This window comes from Odontesthes bonariensis, chromosome 8 (genome assembly GCF_027942865.1).
Source record: "Odontesthes bonariensis isolate fOdoBon6 chromosome 8, fOdoBon6.hap1, whole genome shotgun sequence".
NCBI lineage: Eukaryota > Metazoa > Chordata > Actinopteri > Atheriniformes > Atherinopsidae > Odontesthes > Odontesthes bonariensis.
This window is the reverse complement of record NC_134513.1, coordinates 18,347,376-18,369,804: the sequence shown is the minus strand read 5'-3', so window position 1 is coordinate 18,369,804 and position 22,429 is coordinate 18,347,376. Positions and strand designations below refer to the sequence as shown.

At 41.8% G+C, this 22,429-nt stretch overlaps 2 protein-coding genes across 2 annotated transcripts; one reads left to right on the top strand and one right to left on the bottom strand.

The window, feature by feature from the left end:
• Positions 1-1,037: 1,037 nt before the first annotated feature.
• Positions 1,038-2,417, top strand: tmem121b (transmembrane protein 121B). The gene has a single exon (XM_075472546.1). It carries the CDS (start codon positions 1,083-1,085, stop codon positions 2,256-2,258), a length of 1,176 nt encoding a protein of 391 aa, XP_075328661.1. The 5' UTR covers positions 1,038-1,082; the 3' UTR covers positions 2,259-2,417.
• A 9,232-nt stretch (positions 2,418-11,649) lies between these two features.
• On the bottom strand, positions 11,650-22,085 carry il17ra1a (interleukin 17 receptor A1a). Its single transcript, XM_075471997.1, has 11 exons — positions 21,815-22,085; positions 21,573-21,597; positions 19,442-19,588; positions 18,996-19,117; positions 16,442-16,568; positions 16,212-16,259; positions 15,988-16,130; positions 14,539-14,616; positions 14,372-14,447; positions 13,653-13,760; positions 11,650-13,515 (listed from the first exon to the last, which is right to left on the bottom strand). The coding sequence occupies exons 1-11, from the start codon at positions 21,908-21,910 to the stop codon at positions 12,047-12,049; spliced, it is 2,439 nt and encodes an 812-aa protein (XP_075328112.1). The 5' UTR covers positions 21,911-22,085; the 3' UTR covers positions 11,650-12,046.
• Positions 22,086-22,429: the final 344 nt, after the last annotated feature.

Here is a 22,429-nt window from a genome sequence, read left to right as displayed (position 1 = left end):
CTACAGAAAGATGCTGATGTTACAAGTGTGTTTGCACAACAAATGTTATGGCACTTTCATTCATATGGCAGCACATTTCAAATAAAACTAAATGCTAAAAGCTATACACTACTTTTGAATTCATTTTTGGATTTTGTGTACAAATGCGATTAATCGTGTTTAATCAGGGAAATCATGTGATTAATTAGATTAAAAATTTTAATCGTTGCCCAGCCCTAGTTTTTTATCTCTCAGTGCCGCAGTGCTTTGAGTTTGGTGTACTGAAACTGGCTTTATACCATAAACGTTCATTAAGTCATCAGGGAAAGGTTTTTGTTCAAGTTTCTCTTGAAAATAACTCTTTCAAGATCCATTCATTTTTCCAAACTGAACAACAATTCAAAGCATCTCCACGTTTTCTTGTTTTTAAAAAAAAATTATTAGCACATTGTGACATAATACTGCAGAAACATAAACGCTTAAATAAAGAAATTGTTGAATGCGGTTGCTTATCTAAGAGATGTTGTGATGAGCTTGTCAAGGTAAAACAAAAAAATAAAATCATTTAGTGCTTCTTTCTTGGGGGGGAGGGGGGGAGGGGGGGGGAGACCATCTTTTGACTTTAAAAAGATTGGAGATTAAACTTTCACCAAATGTAGACCTTTTTAAATCCAGGTTAAAAACATTTCTTTTCTCATGTGTCTATGCATGAAATCTGCACGCTATCTTTTAATTTATCTGGACTGTTGCTCGTTTTTTAAATTAATTTAAATTCATTTATTTGTTTCTCTTTATATTCTTTTATGTATTTTTAATTTTAACTTCCACTCCCTGCTGCAATGCTTTTATTTTATGTGAAGCACTTTGAATTGTTTCGTACATGAAATGTGCTACACAAACAAATTTGATTTGATAAATTCCTAAATTCTGTCCCCCACTTTGAAATGGCACAAAGCAAACTTTTTCCTTTTCCCTAATGTTTCTTTCCAAAAGTCCATTCCACCAGAGTCCGCGCCTTTCTTTGCTCTCTGTCTCCACCTTTCAAAATTTCACCAGGAAGGAAGAACAGCGGAGAACAAGGGAAAGGCGACAGCTCAAATACAATGATCTCAGAATCTGGAAACGACTATCTGAAGGCCGATCTCCAACACGAAGCGAGCTATTGCCCAGACTCCCCCGTTTCATCCTCTTCTGAAGCCGGCCAGCGGAGAGGGAGGCGGGACACCCAGACCACCAGCGGAAGCATCTTCCCGGAGGAGAGCGACAGCTTTCGGCCCTTGGTCTGCCCATCCGCGGCCGCCGCCTGCACCATGACATCGGGGGAGTTCGCGCAGAGCGCCCCGCTGCTGGCGCACAGATCCAAAAGGAGCCTGCTGTACAAAGCGCTCTGCTTCCTCCTGCTCGTGTTCCAGGGCGGCGTCCTGGACTTCTACCTCATCGTCTTCACCGACCTGTACTGGTGCTCGTGGATCGCCACGGACCTGGTGGTGGTCTCCGGCTGGGGGATCTTCTTCCTGAAGAACGCGCGGAGCCAGCGGGAGCGGGCGTGCGGCTTCCACCAGAAGAGCTCCATCTTCGGCTGCAACCTCGGGGAGTTCACCTACGCCTACCTGGCCTGGCTCATCTACGTCATCGCCTGCACGCCCAAAGTGGTGCTCATCCTGGAGACCTCCATCCTGGACCTGATCGCGCTCAAGGTCCCGTGCGGGCTGACCGGCTTTAAGGTCGTCGTGCTGCTGTCCGCGCCGCTGCTTTTCTGCCTCATCAACTCCATCGTGGTGGATTTAAACGGCTCCACGCGCCACCACTCCCAGGGATGCTTCATGGGCACGTGCCTGGATCTGCTGGACAGCTTCACGCTGGTGGAGATGCTCCTGAGGAGCGAGATCCCCACCGCCTGCCTGAAGTACACCGTGCTCTCGGTGTACTTCGTGGCGCTGGCCGCGCCGGTGCTGTGGCTCTACGAGCTGACCGCGTCCGAGCTGCGCTGCCGGTGGCTGTGGGCGCGCTTCTGCGCGGGCTTGGTGGTCAACGCGCCCCTGCTCGTGGTCCGCTGTTTCCAGGTGTACGTCTACAAGATGCCCGTGCCGGTGTTCATGTTCAAAAACATCTTCTTCTTAGCGTGCAGGTTGCTGGAGCTGGTGGAGCAGTGCGTGGCCCTGCGGGGGGTCCGCAGGCTGTCCGGCGGGAACAACCCGGCCCAGTTCTCCCACTGCGTGTCCGAGAATGACATGTGTCCCCACGGATATGTCAACACCCTGGCGGTCACCCAGTCATAGAGCCGTGTAAGCTGCCATGTCAGACACTTTAGGCAACAAGGGTATGAATAAGGCAAAAGTGTGTCGGAGGGAGTGTGCACGTTCATATTCATTTATGTGAGAAACAGGGGCGATTTTAGGATCTGGTGCTTAGGGGTGCCCAGCCCCCAGTGCTCACAGAGGCAGTGGCGGTGACACTGATTTACGACCCCCCACCCCCCTGTTTTTTTTTTTGTTTGTTTTTTTTTTCACCCCATGCAGCCGAAAAACCTCTGTGGCCGAAACGTAACGAATACCCCCCCCCCCCCCCCTCGTTTTTTTTTTTTTCAGGGGATAACGGAGAGGCCTGAGACAAATATTGAAGATAACTCAACATTTATTTTGGGAGTAAAGAGTTAAAACAAAAACAAATGCTAGAAAATAAATAAAATGGTCACTAAAATAATGCATCCTTGAGCCAAAAAAAAACAAACAAAAAAAAACACACTTTGTAATCACCCAAGGCTAATAATATCAAGAATGCCTTTTGAAAATAAATTCATTAATTCATTAATTAAATAAATAAGGTCTCTTTCTGTGTGGATTAAGAAGGGCCCACTGCCAACCAATCAGAAGAGATTTAGTTGATAAGTGGACTGGTCACAAGCCTCGTTTTGAAGCAGGGTTGCCAGACACACAAGGTTGCCAGATTGGCCAGTCGCACCAAAGTATTGCGCGGGGGCAGAGCAAGTTTTTTGCATAATATAATATTTTAAATATGTGCTGAGTCAGGGGGTGCCGAGCTATCTCACGGTGGTGCCTTGGCACCACTAAAAATACCCTAGCCTCGCCCCTGGTGGGAAACAAAAATTTATACGAATTACTGCAAATTACGGAAGCCCAGAGCGGCCGTGGTACGTATAAACTTTTTTTTTGATGGTCTTCTCGAGATAACGAGTTAATTTATCGATGGTTTTCGAGGCCACTTTTTCTCCCCAGTCCGCCCCTGTTTATATGTCTTAATATGTATTTCTGGCAAAGGTGTACCCATTTTTACCCCCCTTTCATTGAAAACCGAATAAAGTAGCCTATGAATCAAACATGGCCGTCAATTGGGTATGGCAAGGTATGGCAGCTGCCACACCTTGGCTCCAGGGGAAAATGTAAATGTTCGTTTTTCTTTTTTTCGAAAAATGAATTTATGTAATTACTCTGTGTCCATTTGTATTGATTATTCTATTATTTAATACATATAAATGAATTACAAATGAAATTCTGAACAACACAATCAATTGATCTAAGTATCATCTTCCCTTTTGAAATCCCCCCCCCCTCCCACGAGATGACGGAGCCTGGAGGTCAAAGCTGATGTTATTAGCGGGATTTGTTGTTTGCTAATTAATTTAAAATATGAAAAGAAAGCAGAAAACTTTAGATTTATTTATCACCAAAAAAAGGCCAGGTGATGATGGGTCCAATGTTGCCCCAGCGGCGGAGGAAGGAGGACCAAGTAGTGAAGGCTGTTAACGAGGCTGTCCACTTCAGCACTTCCGCCTCTAATGCTAATGCTAACAGGGAGATGGAGACGAGACAATTGTTATGTTAGCGGCTATGTGAGTGAGACTGCATTTGCACACAGATAACCTACATAGCAGACGTTTGTGGAAATTATTGTATATTTAATGATTTATTGATAAGTCATGTGACTATAGTGACCTTAAATGCCTATTGAGCTGCAGTTCAGCCAGCCGTCTCCTTAAATGACGCGGGCTGATATGAAAGTTATCTCTACAAGACAAACAAATTGTGAACACATAAAACAAATATAAACAGGGGCGGACTGGGGAGAAAAAGTGGCCTCGAAAACCATCGCTAAATTAACTCGTTATCTCGAGAAAACCATCAGAAAAAGTTTATACGTACCATGGCCGCTCTGGGCTTCCGTAGAAATAATTCAGAAAACCCAAAATGAAAGGGCCACTGCACTCGGTGTGCGTTTCTGCCTCCTCTTCGGTGCAGTTGTAAAGTCGGGAACTTGATTCCAGCTTTTTGGACATCTAGTGGCCTGTGGAGCCCCGCTGGACCCCATAAGCAGCCCAGCTCTTTTTAATCATCATAAACCGATAAGAGTAGAACACTAAAACTACAGTTTGATGTCACGGCTCTTTAATAGACATCTTAATGAGGCATCTGTTCCTAAAATAGCCCAACTGTTCCGTTTCAATTATGCGCAGTAAAAGGACATCAGTGGAAGAAAGATTTAGAAATTGAGTCCTAATTACTTCCGCCTATGTTGTGTATCATGGAAAACAAAACTTTCAGAAATAGCTATCTTAAAAACTAGACAAATTATATCCCCAAAATCAAAGTGGCTTATTAAAGGGATAGTTCGCCTCTTTTGACATGAGGCTGTATGACATCCCATATTAGCAATATCATTTATGAACATTGACTTACCCCCTGCTGCGTCCTGTGAGCCGAGTTCCAGCCTCGATTTGGTGTTGACGAAAGTAGTCTAGTAGGCTAGTTGGCTGGGGCCACAAAAATAAAGCGTTTTGCTTCTCAAAACAATATGCGTTCAAAAGAGTAATACATTTGCATCACAAAATGGTTCTCCAGGAAAAAGTCAGACCTCACAATCGCTTGGCACTATTTTCTCTCCCTTCGTATCACTACGGGCTGTGTAAACTGTGCAGACCGAAGTGCAGACCGAGCAGTCCCCTGCTTCCAAGCAGTAAACACCGTAACAGGTGCGGCTATCGCTAGGTGGCTGTACGCACAGATACGAATGGAGAAAAAATAGCGGCAAGCGATTGTGAGGTCTGACTTTTTCTGGAGAACGATTTTGTGATGCAAATGTATTACTCTTTTGAACGCATATTGTTTTGAGAAGCAAAACGCTTTATTTTCGGGACCCCAGCAAACTAGCCGGACTACCTTCGTCAACGCCAAATCGAGGCTGGAACTCGGCTCACAGGACGCAGCGGGGGGTAAGTCAATGTTCACAAATGATATTGCTAATATGGGATGTCATACAGCTTCATGTCAAAAGAGGCGAACTATCCCTTTAATGAGGCATCTGTTCCTAAAATAGCCTGTCTGTTCCATTTCAATTATGCGCAGTAAAAGGAAATCAAGTGGATGAAATTAAATTTAGAAATTGAGTCCTAATTACTTCCGCCTATGTTGTACACAATGGACAACAAAACTTTCAGAAATAGCTATCTTAAAAACCAGACAAATTCTATCCCCAAAATCAAAGTGGGTTATTAATTAATTAGTAATTGTGGTTATCTGACAGCATTTTGTAGGTCAAGAGGAAATAAAGATGATGGCACCAAAATGACATTATAAAACAGAGCGTTACCAGAATAATGTCAAGAGAAACATAAACAGACGTCACTGTTCTGACTTGCGATTCTGGGGCCCCTTGGCCCCACGGCAGCTACTGGCACCAAGGGTGTTCATTCGTGGTCAACGCAATCTCCAGCCCTGCTTAGCAACATTTACTTCATCCCATGAAGTCCTTGAAAAAAAGAGGAAGATGATACCTGAGCTAAAAACATCACAGAGCATCTTCATTTTTCCATCTGGTTAAAAAAAAAAGGAGTTCTTCATCTGAGCAGCACGTCAGCTTAGTTTTACCAGCTGAGCACAGGATCCCCACACAGTGTCTCCACAGATCAGTAAGCTCGATAACCACGTAACCACAGAAACAATATTAGGGCTTTTTGCCATTTAGTGGTGTGTATTACCCAAACCACTTTGAGATGTATCAAATTGCCCCATAATAATTACCAAATGTATCATAGCTTGTGAGGGCCCCCCCGAGTCAGCTGCCCATTTGGTGACTGAGATGTGACCCGCTGTGTTCAATCAATAAGTTGCAGTTATTGTATAATGTAACATCATATGATGCCAAATAAGAATGGTTTGAACATTTTTTAAGATGTATTTTTTAGAAGTCAAAAGGATTTTCCAAGCAGACTTGTTCAGTATATCGTCGGAAATGACTTCAGATAACTGCACGTCGAAGGCCTGAAGATGACAAAACACTCTGAACCGCACGGAAAATGATGATTTGCCACCCCATTAGTGAATGGATTTCCAGTTTCAAGGACAGGTTCAGTGTCGTTGGTACTATCTTTACAACATTCCCTCTTTGGACCAGTCTACAGGTCGAAACCGAACAAGGGCAACGGCCTTTTCCAAATGAGCAAACTGTGACATATTAGATCTTATCGAGTTTCTCCACTGTACTCCAATGGAATTCAGAGGGACAGCAGATGTGTGTGTGTGTGTGTTATGTTAAAGGTGCTGTTAGAGTAATCCTGTGGTTTGATTCCCAATACTTGGGCTCTGCTCTTCCCATGTCCACAAATGTTTTCTGTTGATGACCATGTCGTCTGCTGGCCTGTACTGGATTCTAAAAGCTGTGTCTGCTAATGACTACTAAAAGTCGACTTGTTTGTGGACTTCAAACCACGCTAAAAGACAGTGCCATAGCAAACAGCCGCTCTACGGTCCTTGTCAAACGGACTTGGTTGGTATCCCTGGCTGTGCCGCTGTTTTACCACTTCCGACTCTTCGAATATATCACAGGCTGCTGTTCACTCCCACGACGAGAGTTCATTTCAAGGCTTTTTAGTTTGTTGTCTTCCTCCTACTTGTTTTTTTTTTTCATTTTTAAGTTGAAAAATGCTGTTAAAATGGTGAACACTCGTTGAATTTGTCGCAGGGCAACACTTCCTGTTTGGCATTGAGAGAAGAGATGCAGTGTTGGGAGGGAGGTTTGCATTTTTGGTATGACTGGAAGGTTATATTTCTTCCTTCTGTGCGATATGCCGTCAAGATTCTAAATAACGCAGAAATAGAAATAGAAAAGTTCTCCTTTATGTATAGGCACGTTGGAGAACATCGTAGGTCTCTTATTTATACATTCGCAAGGGAGCAAATTCACTACCTTGTCGCTTTTCGAAAAAACGAGACACAAAAGTTACAGCGCAGGTGTGAGAAGTCACAGCACTACTGATGACAATCGCTATTTTCCCCCATGCCAAAGTTTAATCCTGAGAGGGTAAGGAGAAAGCAGTTGGACTTCCCCTTGATTCATGTCATAGAAACAACTGTCATGATGTCTGAATTTGTGACGAACTCAAAGGGAACAGTGGTCCCAATAGCCCACAAAACCATCAGCTGCGCCATGCATGCGACATAAACCACCCTCACAGTAAGCATGTTTTACGTGACACTTGGAAAAAAATCGAATTATTGCATTAATCTGACAAAAAGTAGACTTTTGAAATGCATGGTGACTGAAATCCTAGGAAGTTGCACACTCAGGTTTGGGGACCGAATCACTCCTGCACGTATATGCTCAACGACACTTAGATGGTCCGAGTGTCCCCCACACACGCTCCAAATCTTTTTTGTAAAAAACAGTGAAGTGTAAGTATATATCAATGCAGCCGAATTTCCAACAAACCTGCTCTCATTCACATATTTTTCTCTTTCTTTTGTCAGACGGCTAAAAACATGAGAGGCTGGGACTGAAGATCAGCCAGTGTGTCCCCTGGCGGTCACTTCAAGCGTTTCTCAGACGGTCGCTCTGCTCTAATAAAAAACTGATTTTATAACAACAGCCTCATCTGACGAAATCCCCAACCAAGTAACTTAAAGGGACAGTTCGCCTCTTTTGACATGAAGCTGTATGACATCCCATATTAGCAATATCATTTATGAACATTGACTTACCCCCTGCTGCGTCCTGTGAGCCGAGTTCCAGCTGAGTTTTGGTGTTGCCGAAAGGTAGTCCGGCTAGTTGGCTGGGGCTTAATTTTCTCTCCCTTCGTATCACTGCGTGCTGTGTAGACCGAAGTGCAGACCGTGCAGTCCCCTGCTTCCGAGCAGAAAACACCGTAACAAGAGCGGCTGTTGGCAGGTGGCTGCACGCAGTGATACTAAGGGAGAGATAAATAGTGCCAAGCGATTGTGAGGTCTGACTTTTTCTGGATGAACGATTTTGTGATGCAAATGTATTACTCTTTTGAACGCATATTGTTTTGAGAATCAAAACGCTTTATTTTTTAAACCCCAGCCAACTAGCCGGACTACCTTCATCAACACCAAAACGAGGCTGGAACTCGGCTCACAGGACGCAGCAGGGGGTAAGTCAAATTTAATCAATGATATTGCTAATATGGGATGTCATACAGCTTAATGTCAAAAGAGGCGAACTATCCCTTTTTTTTTTTTTTTTTAATACACAATATGTTAGTTACACTTTATACACCACCCCTTTTACCGTGAAGACAATAAATGCTATTTCCTTGTTTCAATCTTGCATGACATGTGCACGCAGTGAATTAGAAAGCACCTTTATCATTACATCCACATTGCTTCGTTATCTCAAGCCCCGCAAAAAAAAGCTTTAATGTATATTTACTTCTTGGTCTGACCACTCCCGAAATAAGCCCAATTTTAAAAAAAAATTTAAAAAACAACCAAAAAAAACCCCAAAGAACCCCAAATAAAACATTCAATCCCAAAACATGACAAAATGAAGGCGTGAGAATACATTTCACCCCCCAAACCACCACCTGTTACTACCAAAATGCTGCAGTTTAAAGTAGGCGCTGTTCACAGACGATAACACTATCCCTTTAAAGACAACGTCTATGCAGTGAATTCAGCTAAACTAACTTGTGCTTTTTAGGAGTTTTTAGGTGAAGAAATTCTTAAATGTTTCCAAACTACATACACACTACGAACATATTTCGGTCAATAACTTGATTCCTCTCCTGTGCATGTATACTGTTACTGGGACGGTGGTCTAGTCGAATGTCCAAGCTGAGCTGTAACTGTAGACCAGCTCAACTGTGCATGTAACCATGGCTTATATGAATCACTCCCCACCACTGGTGATGAGAGGTGGAATGTCTTTAAGAACCATAGGGAAGTCCAGTTGCCTTCTCTTGAGGAACTTGGGATCACCATGACCCGGATCACTGAGAACATATTGCCTAGTTTCTATTTGTTTGATCAAATACTGGGTACGAGTTTATAGATAAAGAAGAAAAAAGCTATTTCCTAATTATTATTTTTTTTGTTGTTGTTTGTTTTTTGGCGCCGAGCTTCTTCTCAACTCTCGGTGAGCGGCGCAATATTTGAATCTTGAACATTAACCGGGCCGGCATGCTTTCTTTTCGCTGTTGGAACTTCATGCCACCGTCTACTTTGACGAGCTCTTCTAAGCGCTTGTAGCGGTTTGAAGTTCAAAGTTTATGATCAGACTGAGTACAATGGTGAGAAAGATGGTACAATAGTGCAATATTAGGTGGAGGTATATGAACTATTTGGACTGCCTATTGTCTTAGAGATGAATGCACTCCTAATGTAGGTATGGTTTTTGGTGAGCGGTGCCTTCTGTGCAGCACAGGAGGAGCAGTGAGGAGAAAAGCACACTATGAAAGAACATACCAGAGTTATTGTTATGTCCCCATATTTAACACATCCCCAATACTACTAGCTGCTTAGATGTGGTGTCCAGGTGTCCATTTTCCAAGCAGCCAGTGGTTTCTTACTACCTGTTCCTACACCTCTGAGCAGGTATGGCATCAGATGTCAATGGACCTCATTGAATTCTCACCTTATTTTTCACAAAGTGCTTCTTCCCCATCCATTCACAGAACCAGCGAAGCCGAGCACTCCCGAGGAACGCCCCCGCAACGACAGCACTGCAGTTACAATTTGGAGCAAACGTTCTATTTTAAAATCTTTGCCTTTAATAGCTCCCACATAACCTGCATTTATTTAGAGCTTTTATGCAGTTCATGCAGTTATAATACAACCCCAATGCCAAAAAAAAAAGCTTGGATGTGGTGTAAAATGTAAAGAAGAATCATATCTTTGACTACCTGAGGTTGCTGTGGTTCAGGAGGTGAAGGGGTCAACAAAAACCACAAATAATTATGCTGAAATGTAGATTCATATAACGGCTGTGAAAGCAGTTTGGTTGTAGTAAAAACCTGGATAATGTGAAGTCGGATCCCTTAGAACTGTTTTTTTTTTTTTTTTTGTGATTTGCATTGGTGCCGTGTGAAAATGGAGTCGTATTATTAGGTGTGAAGGTGTTTCTCCCACCCACATGTATCCCTGGGCAAAACGTGCTTTCAGAATTTCTAAACAGTGTTTCATGTCAAGTGTAAAGAAATATAGAAATATATGGACATTGTATGCATTCGTGTAAATAATGAAACTGCACTTTTTGAAATGATTTTTTTTTTACCCCTTTTTGGTTGGGATTCTTTACGGATTAGGGACAGAGCTGACCACAGGGAGATCTTTACTTCATGTCCAACCTATGCCTTCCTTTTCTTTCCCAGACAAAAAAAGGAAAAAAAGCAGCACATCCCTATAAAAGAACTGGGTAAATGTCAACGTTGAATCATTGTGTGAAAATATTGTAGAAAAACTTGAACTTTGGAACCAACGCAGAAAGCACTGTAACTGCTCTGATGGTTCTACGAGTACTGGAATGGTATTTAAAGATCCTTCAGACCCGTACTCATATTTGAACATTAATCATTCAAATTAATTCTATGCAGGATTTTTTTTTAGGAAAAAAAGGCAGTTTTTATTAATAGTAACTCCTCTAACCCATTTGGTCGCAATATGAAGACATTTGTGGGAGAGCTGACAGTCTGTCTGACTGTAACTTGTGCAGCTGAACTAGTGAATTATTTTCCATGAAAAGGGTTTCAGCTGTCAGTGAAAGTGAGGTCGTCACAGTTATTCTGCGTCCACAGACTGCATGACTACAAAGACCGTCCTCTGCTGGAATCTCGGACCTCATATTGTTTTAAGTTTGCCGCTCATTAACTCTGCTAACATCTCATGCTCGGGAAGCTGTGAGTCAGCGGTGGCTTCGTTTCTCACGAACAACAGCCTGCTTGTTGCTAATCGCTACAGCGAACATATTTATATATTTTATACCAGTTTGTATTATTACAATGTGCCAGTAAAATACGAAACATTTGCTTTTACGCATATATAGTGCTGCTATAAAGCCTATTTAATATTGTCAATTGTAGTCACACATACATCTTATTGCAGTTTAATCCCAAGGACTTTACAGGGGCCTTTAACCTGTGTGAGGAAGCACAGAAGCTACGAAATGCTTTCATGGACCTTCTAATGAACCAAACATAAAACAGTACCTGCATTAAAATGATCGCCTTTGTGCAGTTCAATGTTTTTTGCACAGCTTTTCTTTTTCTTCGACCTTGTTTACGGGGACATTGCTGTTGTTTACAGATAGGGTTTTACCAGTGCTGTGAAGTTGTGTGGCATATATCTGTACTGATATAATCAATGTACTGTAAGACAGTATAATGTGGTAGACATGTGAAATAAATCAAGAGGAAAGACTGTGAAACGTGCAGAGATGTAATGTCTGATTTTATTTTGATTTTACAACAACAATACACACTGCAATTACAATCTTAAATGTAATCAAAGTGACTTTTTAAGCAGCCCCCCCCCCCGAGATTGGGCCTAAAACCTGAGAGAATGCAGGCGTCGGACATCGTAAGCTAAATTCCCAACCCACTGAAAATCAGCCGAGAAAAGGTCCAAAGCACTGTTGCAGTGTCAACGTTTATCTTCTGCGAAGGAACATCCATGTTTTCTTGAAAAACAATACATCTATTAGAAAATTCAGAAAGTCAGTAATGAAAAACTAAATACGTATAAAACATTATCCTCACACTGGCCATATAAGTGAAGCTCTTTCAGATAGATCGTGGTGGCAGCTGCAATGTCAGTCAGGTTCACTGCTCATATCGGTTCTCTTCAGGAACCTCGTCATAATGTCCAAGATTCCGCTGAAAAAGCCACTCCTGAAAACTTGCCAAAGCCACCATTGTATCCTTTGTAGCAGCGGGTTCGGGCTGGGAAGATGTTCTGGAGATGTAGCCTTGATCGGATCCACTGCTCGGATCTGTTCCGCTTGGCTCCAGATCCTCCTCCTCCTCCTCCTCCTCCACCTCTTCGGGCTGGGAGGGGCTACTTTCAGAAGAAGGGAAATACGTGCTCGACTTGACGTCGACTTGACGTGGGAAATCCGAAAGTCTCGAGACCAGAGAGTTCTGTGGTGCTAAGTATCTTTGGTCTGAATGGCTCACAGGCAGTGAGGAGTCCTCTTCATCGTCCTCAGTGGGCATTTGAGCCAAGGGCTCTTCCTCAAGGGAGAGCCAGTTCTGGCCAGGAAGTGGCTGGTGGTTCCAAACAGGCTCTGGAGTCTGGCTGTAAAGATGCAGCGGCTGACCCGTCAGCACTTCCACCTGCCGTGCTGAAAACTCGTGCTCGTACTCAGGATTCACCACAGGTAGAAGCTCTGCCACGGATGGCAGCCGGCGCTCTGGGTTCACTTCAGGTGTCAGAACGTGAACGCTGTTGGGATTGTTCCTGATATGTACGTCACAAGTGTAAACAGGAGGCCCGTCTCTGATTGGGGGGATGCACTCTAAGACGGGAGGGATCTGCAGCTGGTCAATGAGCCGGTCGGCTTCGGTCACAACCTCCTCTTCGCTGACCACACACTCCCTCTCGAACCAATCGGGATGTTCCAACTGATAGGCTTGGAAGGTTTCGATGGCGTTCCTCAGGGCTCTCCCTGAGGGACAGTTGAAATATTCGTCCCTACCGATTCCCTCAATGCGGTTGACCTGACCCGGCTGATACTTCTCGGTGTCTAAGATGCGGAAGTACAGTTCCTCGAAGTTCTTCATCAGGTTGTACTTGACCGCAATGTCGAAAACAGACGGCACGTCGTCTTTACCGCTGATGTCCTCAAAGTAAGCTACCATGTATTTGCCGAGCCTGCCTGCCTGGTGCAAGTCTGGCAGAAAGATATTGAGGAAAGGAATGAGCATGTCATCTGTGGGAGAGAGGACATCTTCCCTCAGTGTCACCTGCCCTTGACCACACAAGGCCCTCCATTTTGCCTGAACACCCCGCGAGCACAGCACCAGGATCTTGTCAGCGGGGTTTTTCAGCTGTTGGCGTTGCCACTCAAGCCAGCGGAGACGACCCACCATGCTGACTGAGGTAGTGTCCAGCAGGTCTACCAGCACCTTGGTGCCACATTTGGCCTGGAGGAAGGCGCAGAGCTTCAGCACTACGTCCCGGTAAAGGCGGTGGTCCTGGGAGTAGATGACCAGCACATTTGGAGGTTGTTTAAGTGGCTGCTGCCATTGTTTCTCAGCGATGCCAGTTACTGAAGCAACAACAGGATTGCCTGAAAGTAGAAAAAAAAAAAGCATCAATAATTGTCATCACCCAAAAACCACAAAACAACGAAAAAGCCTTTAGGTTTCTATACATTTTGAAGTTACAAATTGAAAGAGATTTGAACAGAAAAAATGGATCGTTTACCTCGCTTTCTGCAGAAAACGCACATAGAAACGGCCATAATCGTACACGCCAACACCGTTCCTATGGCGATGAATGTGTAGGGAAGATCTGGACTCTCTTTTTCCTTTACTGCAGGAATAATATATATCATATTTATTAGCAGCTCCTCTGATTGAAAGCAGACTCAGTGTCACTTCAACAGATTTCCAATGAATTTTGTTTTAGTCATGCAGACCAGCCATCAGGCTTTCTGGGCCACACACAAAACTGTTGCTTATCCACTGAAAGATTTCCCCATAAGAATATTTAAAGGCAAAAACCAGTTTAGCCGGTCTTTGTGGATCTTTCGTCTCAAAACTTGATAGTGTCACTACATTTTGTTATATTCTAATCAAGTTTGGATGGATGTCCTGGTTCACATTAAATTCAAAGGTGAAGTGCAATAATAAATATAAAATGATGTACTTCTTGATAAAATAAAAAAATACACGAATAGACCGACTTAAAAGTAAACAACGTAATAATAAATGTTATTATAAGACATCATTCTACTTATTCTAATAACTGATCACCAATTGGATACATGCTTTTTGCTGCATGAGAAAAAAAACTGTGAATTCAATCATAAACTTTATGATTGGTGCCCAGTTTGAATATGATTGAGGCTAAGAAGCATCAGTCGGTGTATTCAGTGACGTCCCCACTCAGGCATGAATTATATATTCTATTAAACTCCATACCTTCCCGGCAAATATTTAGAGTTCTTCCTTCTTTTCGTGGACAGTCATTGTGACATTGTGGGAAATATGGATTTATCTGCAGTCAAGAAAAATCAAGTAATGGTAAATACAGATGTATCCCCCTCTAAAATCTTAGATATACACCAAGATCATACCTCAATATTTACCTGAGCATAAAACTGGCAGCATGAAAGCGGCCATTGATCGCGTTTGAATGTTACAGTCAGGGTCCCTGGGGAAAAGGTCTGGGGGAAACGTTGTCACGTGCACAGTTTTTAGTATTCAGGCACATCATTTGAGGGTACAGAATTGCTGCCATGAAAATATTCATAAAAACGATTGCAAGAGGTTTACATTATTTAAATATAATCATTGTACATCATAACAGGAACAGGAAAATCTGTAGTCAGGTAAAAGTATAGGCTATGGCTGAAAGAGGGTGTTTAACTGCACACCTGCTGTAACTTGTTCTCAAAAGAGGAAAAAAAAAAAAAGAGAGAAGTACATCTCAGTATGACAAATTATCATTCAATAGCATAAAAAAATGACGGCTTTCACTATATCATCATCATGGTCTGGTATGAGCCGCAGTTTTTCACAGTTCAGTAACGACGACTGCGTTAGCCCAAGGCTAACCTGGCTAGCATGCTAAATGCTAAAGCTCATCTTGGGATTCATTTTGGCAGCCTGTAATCCATGAAATGGATATTCTTTTTCTGATGGAAGCCAAGCTGTTTTCCTAACAGAACCGTAACCTCATTTTTAACGATAAGGAAGTAGTCTGCACGGTGTAAAACGGCAAGGAAACAGCGAGTGGAAGCAAAGGGAAATGGCAAAATAGCCATTTTGGCTAGCTCCACTCTTTTACCCTCTAACTTCTAAAAGGGGGACTTTTCACCAGGTAAATGAGAAGTAGTCAGTTTGTTAAAACTTTGGTTACTTCATGGAGTTATTTCTGTGTAGTAGCACAAAGTATTTCATGTTTTGCTAAGAGACTGGGCTGATCAAATGGTCAGCGATGATTACTTGTTCCTTTACAACCCTTTATTTAAGACTTTTTCTACTATACACTGTTGAAAAAAGAAGATAAATATACAGTATAAAGTATCTTGACAGCTCACTTCTACCGAAGTGCAGCATAGTTCTCTGTGAGGAGAATGAAAGCTGTATTTTCATTTATCATTGTGCTTATTCAGCGGTTTATTGCTCCAAATTTAAATGGGAGTGTTCTTATGGCAATATGCATTAAGTTTTTATTATTACATGTAGTATGAATGTTAACAATGTGCAGTTAGAGCACTTGGGAACTGCAAAGAAGATGTGCATTATATTGGAGTTACATAGGCTACATTCATATTGTTTACAACTCTAACAAGAAGCCTTTCCTTGAGTCAGCAGAAAAATTGTGCCGCAAGGCAGTCAACTACTTCCTGTACTACAAAGAAAAAAAATGGGGTAAAAGCTAGGCTAATCAGACTACAATCTGCTGCAATGAGCAGCTACAGTAAATATCCATGTCAACCCACTCAAACGGAAGAGACATTCATCCTGTGTATGAATATGCCGACCGCACAGGCACTCTTAAGCTACTGAAACCTTGTAACATGTAACCTTACCTTATATACGCTGCGTCTCTGTGACACAGAGTCACACCGAACAATAACCACGTACTTCTCACACAGTGTGTCGGGGTTGAAGCTGACAGCCAGAAAACTGTCTGCTGACTGAGTCAGACTAATGTTCGGCTGCCACAGACTTCCTACAGCAACGAGACGACTTGTTAGCAGTCTTTCATAAGATTCCCTCACTCTTGATGTTTTGCAATATGTATGCGACTCACCTCTCTCTGTGCAAAACTGCGTCATCTTCATTTTGGGATCGTTACAGTCTAAGGAAATGAGAACCAGAAAGTGATTACTATTGGCATTGATTTTACTTTATTCGACCGCTCTTTAATCTTCATGTTTGAAGAGTGGAAAAAAAAAAAAACAACCCACAAACACTTAATAAACGTTAACCATGATTCACCATTTGAAATCAACTAAATGGTGATTTTGACTTCAAACTCACCAGGGACTCTGACAGTTGTGCTGACGTCATAGTCACTGTGGTACATCTCGGGTTTGGGGATGTTGAAGACGGAGACCTTGTATGTGTGACCAGGGTCCAACACCAGCGTGTCAGAAGAGAACGACCACTGAGAATACAAAATAACACTCAGTGGGGTTACATGGCACTGAAAGGATCGGATAATTGGCTAAATTACAATAAGAATGCGTTGAGCAAGGGTAATTATCCTTGGCTATATGGCGGTGAATGAATCGGATTAGAGGCACTAAGCATGTCATACTCCGCGCTGTACCCATTTCAACTATCGCTAATAGAGCCACTTCCTGTTGACCCCTTCAACACCAAAAAGCTATTAGCTTTTAGCTAATTTTAGCTAATAGCTTTGATGACAAGTGCACTTAGATAAGTCGCCTCTTTTGACGATGATTTGTTGTATTTGGCGCTATATAAATAAAAATGACTTGAATTGAATACACTACTTTTTAATTCATTTTTGGATTTTGTGTACAAATGCGATTAATCGTGATTAATCAGGGAAATCATGTGATTAATTAGAATAAAAGTTTGAATCGTTGCCCTGCCCTAATATAAATACATTATTCAATTTGCCAGTTCAATTAGCTTTTTGAAAACTTCCCCATTTTTTATTTATCTCGTGGGCTCAGGAAACCCTTCAAGCAATCATTGTCTGTGAACACAGTTCATTGCGGCATCTACAAATTCCATCAAAACTCTATCATGCAAAGAAGAAGTCATAAGTGAGCCCGATTTAGAAACACTGACATCCTCTCTGGGTCCAGGCTCATTAAAAATAGGCCGAGACGGAGTGGAAAACTGTTCTGTGGCCGAAGATGATCTGAATTTGAGTTCTTTTTGAAAACCACGGTTGCCATGAATGTCGGCCTAAAGAGGAGATGGATTGTGTGTCTTGTTATCAGCTCAGTTCAAAAGCCTGTATCTCCGATGATATGAGGGTGCATTGTTGTCTAGAAAATAGGCAACTCGCACATCTGAAAAGGCACCATCCAGGTTTTAGAGCAACATGAGCTCCCATCCAAACAACACCTTTTTCCTCGAAAGGCAAGACAAGCCAAGACAAGCCAAGACAATAAGAAACCACATTACTCAATCTATTACAACTGTTGAGCAGCTAGACAACTACAACCCCTGGCAAAATTTACAGACTCATCAGGCTCGGAGGTCATTCACTCAGTGCGTTTTTTTTTTTTTTTTTTTACATTTTAGATCAAACAGAAGAAACAAATGATCTCCTTTTAGTTTTCATTCCTAAAACAAAACTGAACCAGTCTAAATATGCAAAGCTTAATGAGCTATTGCACCTGGATGACTCACAGGAGACGTGACTCAGTGGAAACTATAGAAAAGAATTTCAAAAGGATAACCACTCATCAGCAAAAGATGCCGGCTGTTCCCAGCTTAAGCTGCCAAAAACAGCCAGAGCCAAATATATCTTCTGTTTGTATTTGTTTTCATGATTTCACAATTTTTTCATCAACTTGATTTGAGAAAAAAAAAGAAATTGTTGAATGAACACCCTGCAGGTGTGGTGATTCTGTCATTTTTGCCAGGGATTGTGTGGCAAACAAACAAGAACGGGACAAAAGGTCCAGCAGAATGCTTCAACCTTTTTGAGACATTTCGCTACCGTCACATTCAAGGCGAGCGCGTGTTTTTTTTTAATGGAAACTCTTAAGCTAACAGTTACAGAGGAGCTTCTGTACAGCAAGATGTCTGGGACATGAAGCTGTATGACATCCCATATTAGCAATATCGTTTATGAACATTGGCTTACCCCCTGCTGCGTCCTATGAGCCGAGTTCCGGCCTCGTTTTGGCGTTGACGAAAGTAGTCCTGCTAGTTGGCTGGGGCCACAAAAATAAAGCGTTTTGCTTCTCAAAACAATATGCGTTCAAAAGAGTAATACATTTGCATCACAAAATCGTTCTCCAGGAAAAAGTCAGACCTCACAATAGCTTGGCGCTATTTCTCTCTCCCTTCGTATCACTGCGTGCTGCCGCCTGCCGACACCCGCACCTGTTACGGTGTTTACTGCTCGGTCTGCACTTCGGTCTGCACAGTCTACACAGCCCGTAGTGATACGAAGGGAGAGAGAAATAGCGCCAAGCGATTGTGAGGTCTGACTTTTTCTGGATGAACGATTTTGTGATGCAAATGTATTACTCTTTTGAACGCATATTGTTTTGAGAAGCAAGACGCTTTATTTTTGTGGCCCCAGCCAACTAGCCGGACTACCTTCGTCAACGCCAAAACGAGGCTGGAACTCGGCTCACAGGACGCAGCAGGGGGTAAGTCAATGTTCATAAATGATATTGCTAATATGGGATGTCATACAGCTTCATGTCAAAAGAGGCGAACTATCCCTTTAACAAGCAATACCTCCTCTCTGACCCTCGCTGCCCTGACTGCAGTCTGTTGCGTTCGAGTTGAGAATGTGCTCATCGGGACAGGTGGACTGGCGTTGTATCCTGGACGCAAATCTTTGAAATTTCCCACAAGGCTTTGCGTCACCCACCTTTTCAAATGACCGGCTTCTCATTATAAGAACTTCGTTGAAAGAGTATCGAATGCACACGTTCTCGTTGTTGGACATCACCACAACATAGAGCTCCGTGGCCTTCAGATCGCGGATACTACCTGGTAACAAATGCAGCAGAAGTTACTATTTGCCTCAATACCTTGTGTGCACCACAGTACAATGACATTTTATTTCACTCTTCTCAAATGGATCAACAAAACACAACTGTTACTTTAACTCAGGGGCATTGGCAATGGGCTGCTGGTTACCTCTACTGATTAATCTTCCTAATCCTAAGCATTGATAAATATTACCAGTGTTACAAATATAAATCCAATCGGATCTGACCCATTGACCTAAGTTTGGCCATGACATTAGATGGAACATCACACATATCATAGTGTTGTACACTGAGAAGAATTGCAGAGAACAGACTGACTCACCATCATCCTTCAGCTTCCAGTTAGCATGCAGCACAGGCTGCAGCTGTCCTCTGTCATCCCACCTGGTGTCGACAGACACCTGCAACTCCTCTGGACCACTGGGGGTGTAGTCGTTAACTTTCAGCCACCCGGGGTCCATACAGTTAGCTGCACAAAGAAACGCACACGCACTGAATGGCGGAGAGCTGTGAAATGCGCACAATCATTTCAAGCATGGACATTGGTTTGGTTTGGTTCGGAAATGTACGTGTTACTTCCTATGCACCAGTTTACTGTCTGCATGCGGCCCATGACGGAATAAAAGTACAAACTATCTGTGCAATCTGTTGGTTTCCTTAGCTAGGAAATTGTTTTTGAATTCGCTCTATATGAATGAATTGGATTATTTTATAAATAATTATAATTGCAATGAATTGAATTCCAATTGGCTTGAATTGGACTTTATTATTTAAGTGCCTTGAGATGACATTTGTTGTATTTGGCGCTATATAAATAAAAATGAATTGAATTGAAATATGTTCCACCAAATCAAGCATCTCTCTTGTTTATATTAAACTGAGTGAAACCGGATGACTTCATCTGTAATTCAGCTTTTAAGTGAGATAATTCTGACCTGTATTTTTTTTAGTTGGAGAATATTTGTGTTTAGTTTATCTTCGTCATATAATAAGATTTAAAAAAAAAGTTGCACCACTCAGCCTGTTTCACCTCTGCATTATTAAACGATCACTTTCTCATCTTACAATCACAAGTTCTGTTGCTTTATCACGACAAACGCTGGAGGCGTTCTCTGAACTCTGACCTACATCAGGAGTGTGAACCTGGAAGCTCTAAACAAAAAGTCTGCAAAAACAGTAAAAACAAATGGATTTTGTGTTGTTGCGTCCATTTATGAAATATTGCAAAATAAAGTACCTGATGATTTAATAAGGCCCGAAATAAATGATCTGCGTGAACACTTTGATTCATTGTTCGTTTTGGGTTGTTTTTTTTTCGTGCAATTTTCTCTGGCAGGAAATAACGTAAAAAAATTCATTAAAAAAAATAGCAAATGACTTTGAACTTAGTTAGAGACCCTTGCGGAAGAGATGCGGCAAATTTGAACTGTTTCTTTGACGTGCTTTTTGATCTTTTTCATTCCCAGTCAATCAGCAGAAAAACTTAGCCTGAGGTGAAGCTGGAGCTTCCAAAAAAAGACACGTTCAACACAAAAAAAACCCCCAAAACAACAGTCTGGAGTGACCTAGCCCTCTGAAACCAAATCTCATCAAGAATCTGTTAAGGAGACCAGAGAGATGGCACGAATCCTTCCAATCCTTCCTTAGAAGTTCCCCAAGCTCCCAGTGGAGACATGGAAAATTATTGAAGCCGTTATTGGTAACGAATTAACCTAAAATAGCTTAATAAATAACAATGTGTTGTTTTCTGCTTTTGTGCTAAAGCTCAAAGGTGTTCGGAAGTCTTCCACACAGAAAAAAGGGACTTTTTGGTGAAGTAAACTCTATTAGAGTAACTGTCATCATTTCTACCTTGTATTTTTAAGATTCAGTAAGAACTAGAGCTTCTTAAGTAAAATGAAACATTTTATAAACGTAATACATGAATTATGGGGGAAGAGTAAGTTTCACTTAGGTTTCCTCATATAATTTAAATGTTTAATAGTTGTATGTACATAAACCTAGAAATACTACATAAACTTTACTCTGAAAGTGTATCGTTAAAATCTACTAAGTTACTTCATAACAGCAAATACTACAGATATATCAAATTTACTTAAAATTTTTTAGTAAAATGATGTTCCTGCCTATGAAAAACAAGTAGAGTTTACTTCATTTGTTTAAATAAATATAACTTGTTTTTTGTAATGAAGTAAATGTTACTTAATATCTTCAAAACTGTTATGTTTTATGGTAAGTAAAATTTACTGGATACTGGCAAGTGAGTGTTACCTGATATTGCAGCATTAAATATTACTTAAATCATTTGAGGGCAAATACTTACAAAGTGTTTTTAAAGTAAATCTTATGAGTTGTTTTTTTCAGTGTACATGTTAAAAAACAAAAACAAGAAAAAAAAACAGCACATAAAACAGCACGTCAGCAGATATTTAGAAGAGTAGATTTTCACTCACTGTATGTGGCTGTACAGTTGATATCCTGTGGCGAAAGAAAGAAAGAAAGAAAGTTTATACAGTAACTCTTTCTATAATTTGTTATTGTTCGCTGTTACTGTTTTGTGTATCTGGGAAACATTATTACCCATAATCCAGTAGATTCTTCCTTTAGAATATTTATTTTAATCTTTTACACAATTAAAACGCAAGTACTTTCACGTCGGTAAAACAAGCCAAAAAACCGCCTCCATTTTTCTCACCTGTCGCGAGCAGTTGAGCGCTCCACCTGACAGATTCCGCACCGCGGACGACAGCGTCGCGTACACCAACACCAGCACCGCGAGACGAAGGCTCATCTTTTCAATCTTTCTGCTTTCCCTTTACAGTGTCGGTTCTGACATTTCAAACAAACTCCAAAAACTATGGCGAGACGAGACACCTTGAGACGGTAGACCTTACAGTAGGTGCCGCTTAATGACTGACTTCCTGTTCGCCTCGGAGTGAAAATCCCCTTCGCTGATGAGAGGAAAAAGTTGTGTCATGCGTCCTTCACGTCGCTTCGAAATTCATACAACTACGCAACTGACTCCGTTAATAACTGATATTCTGTAACGTCGCTGTTTGTCATTTAGACGTATTTAACTTTAACTTCGCTCATCTCTTGTCCAGGGGTGGATAGAGATATAGTCTGAAGTCTTAACTATCAGTCTGACCCCGACATCCCCACCATCAGACCAATTAAGCAAAATGACCCGACATAGTTTTATGGATTTTATTTTTGTACACAGCCGCAAACATTTCACTAAACTGGATTTGAATTTTTAATTTTTTTTTACAAGAAAAATGTGACACATACAGCATGGTAACGTTTAGAG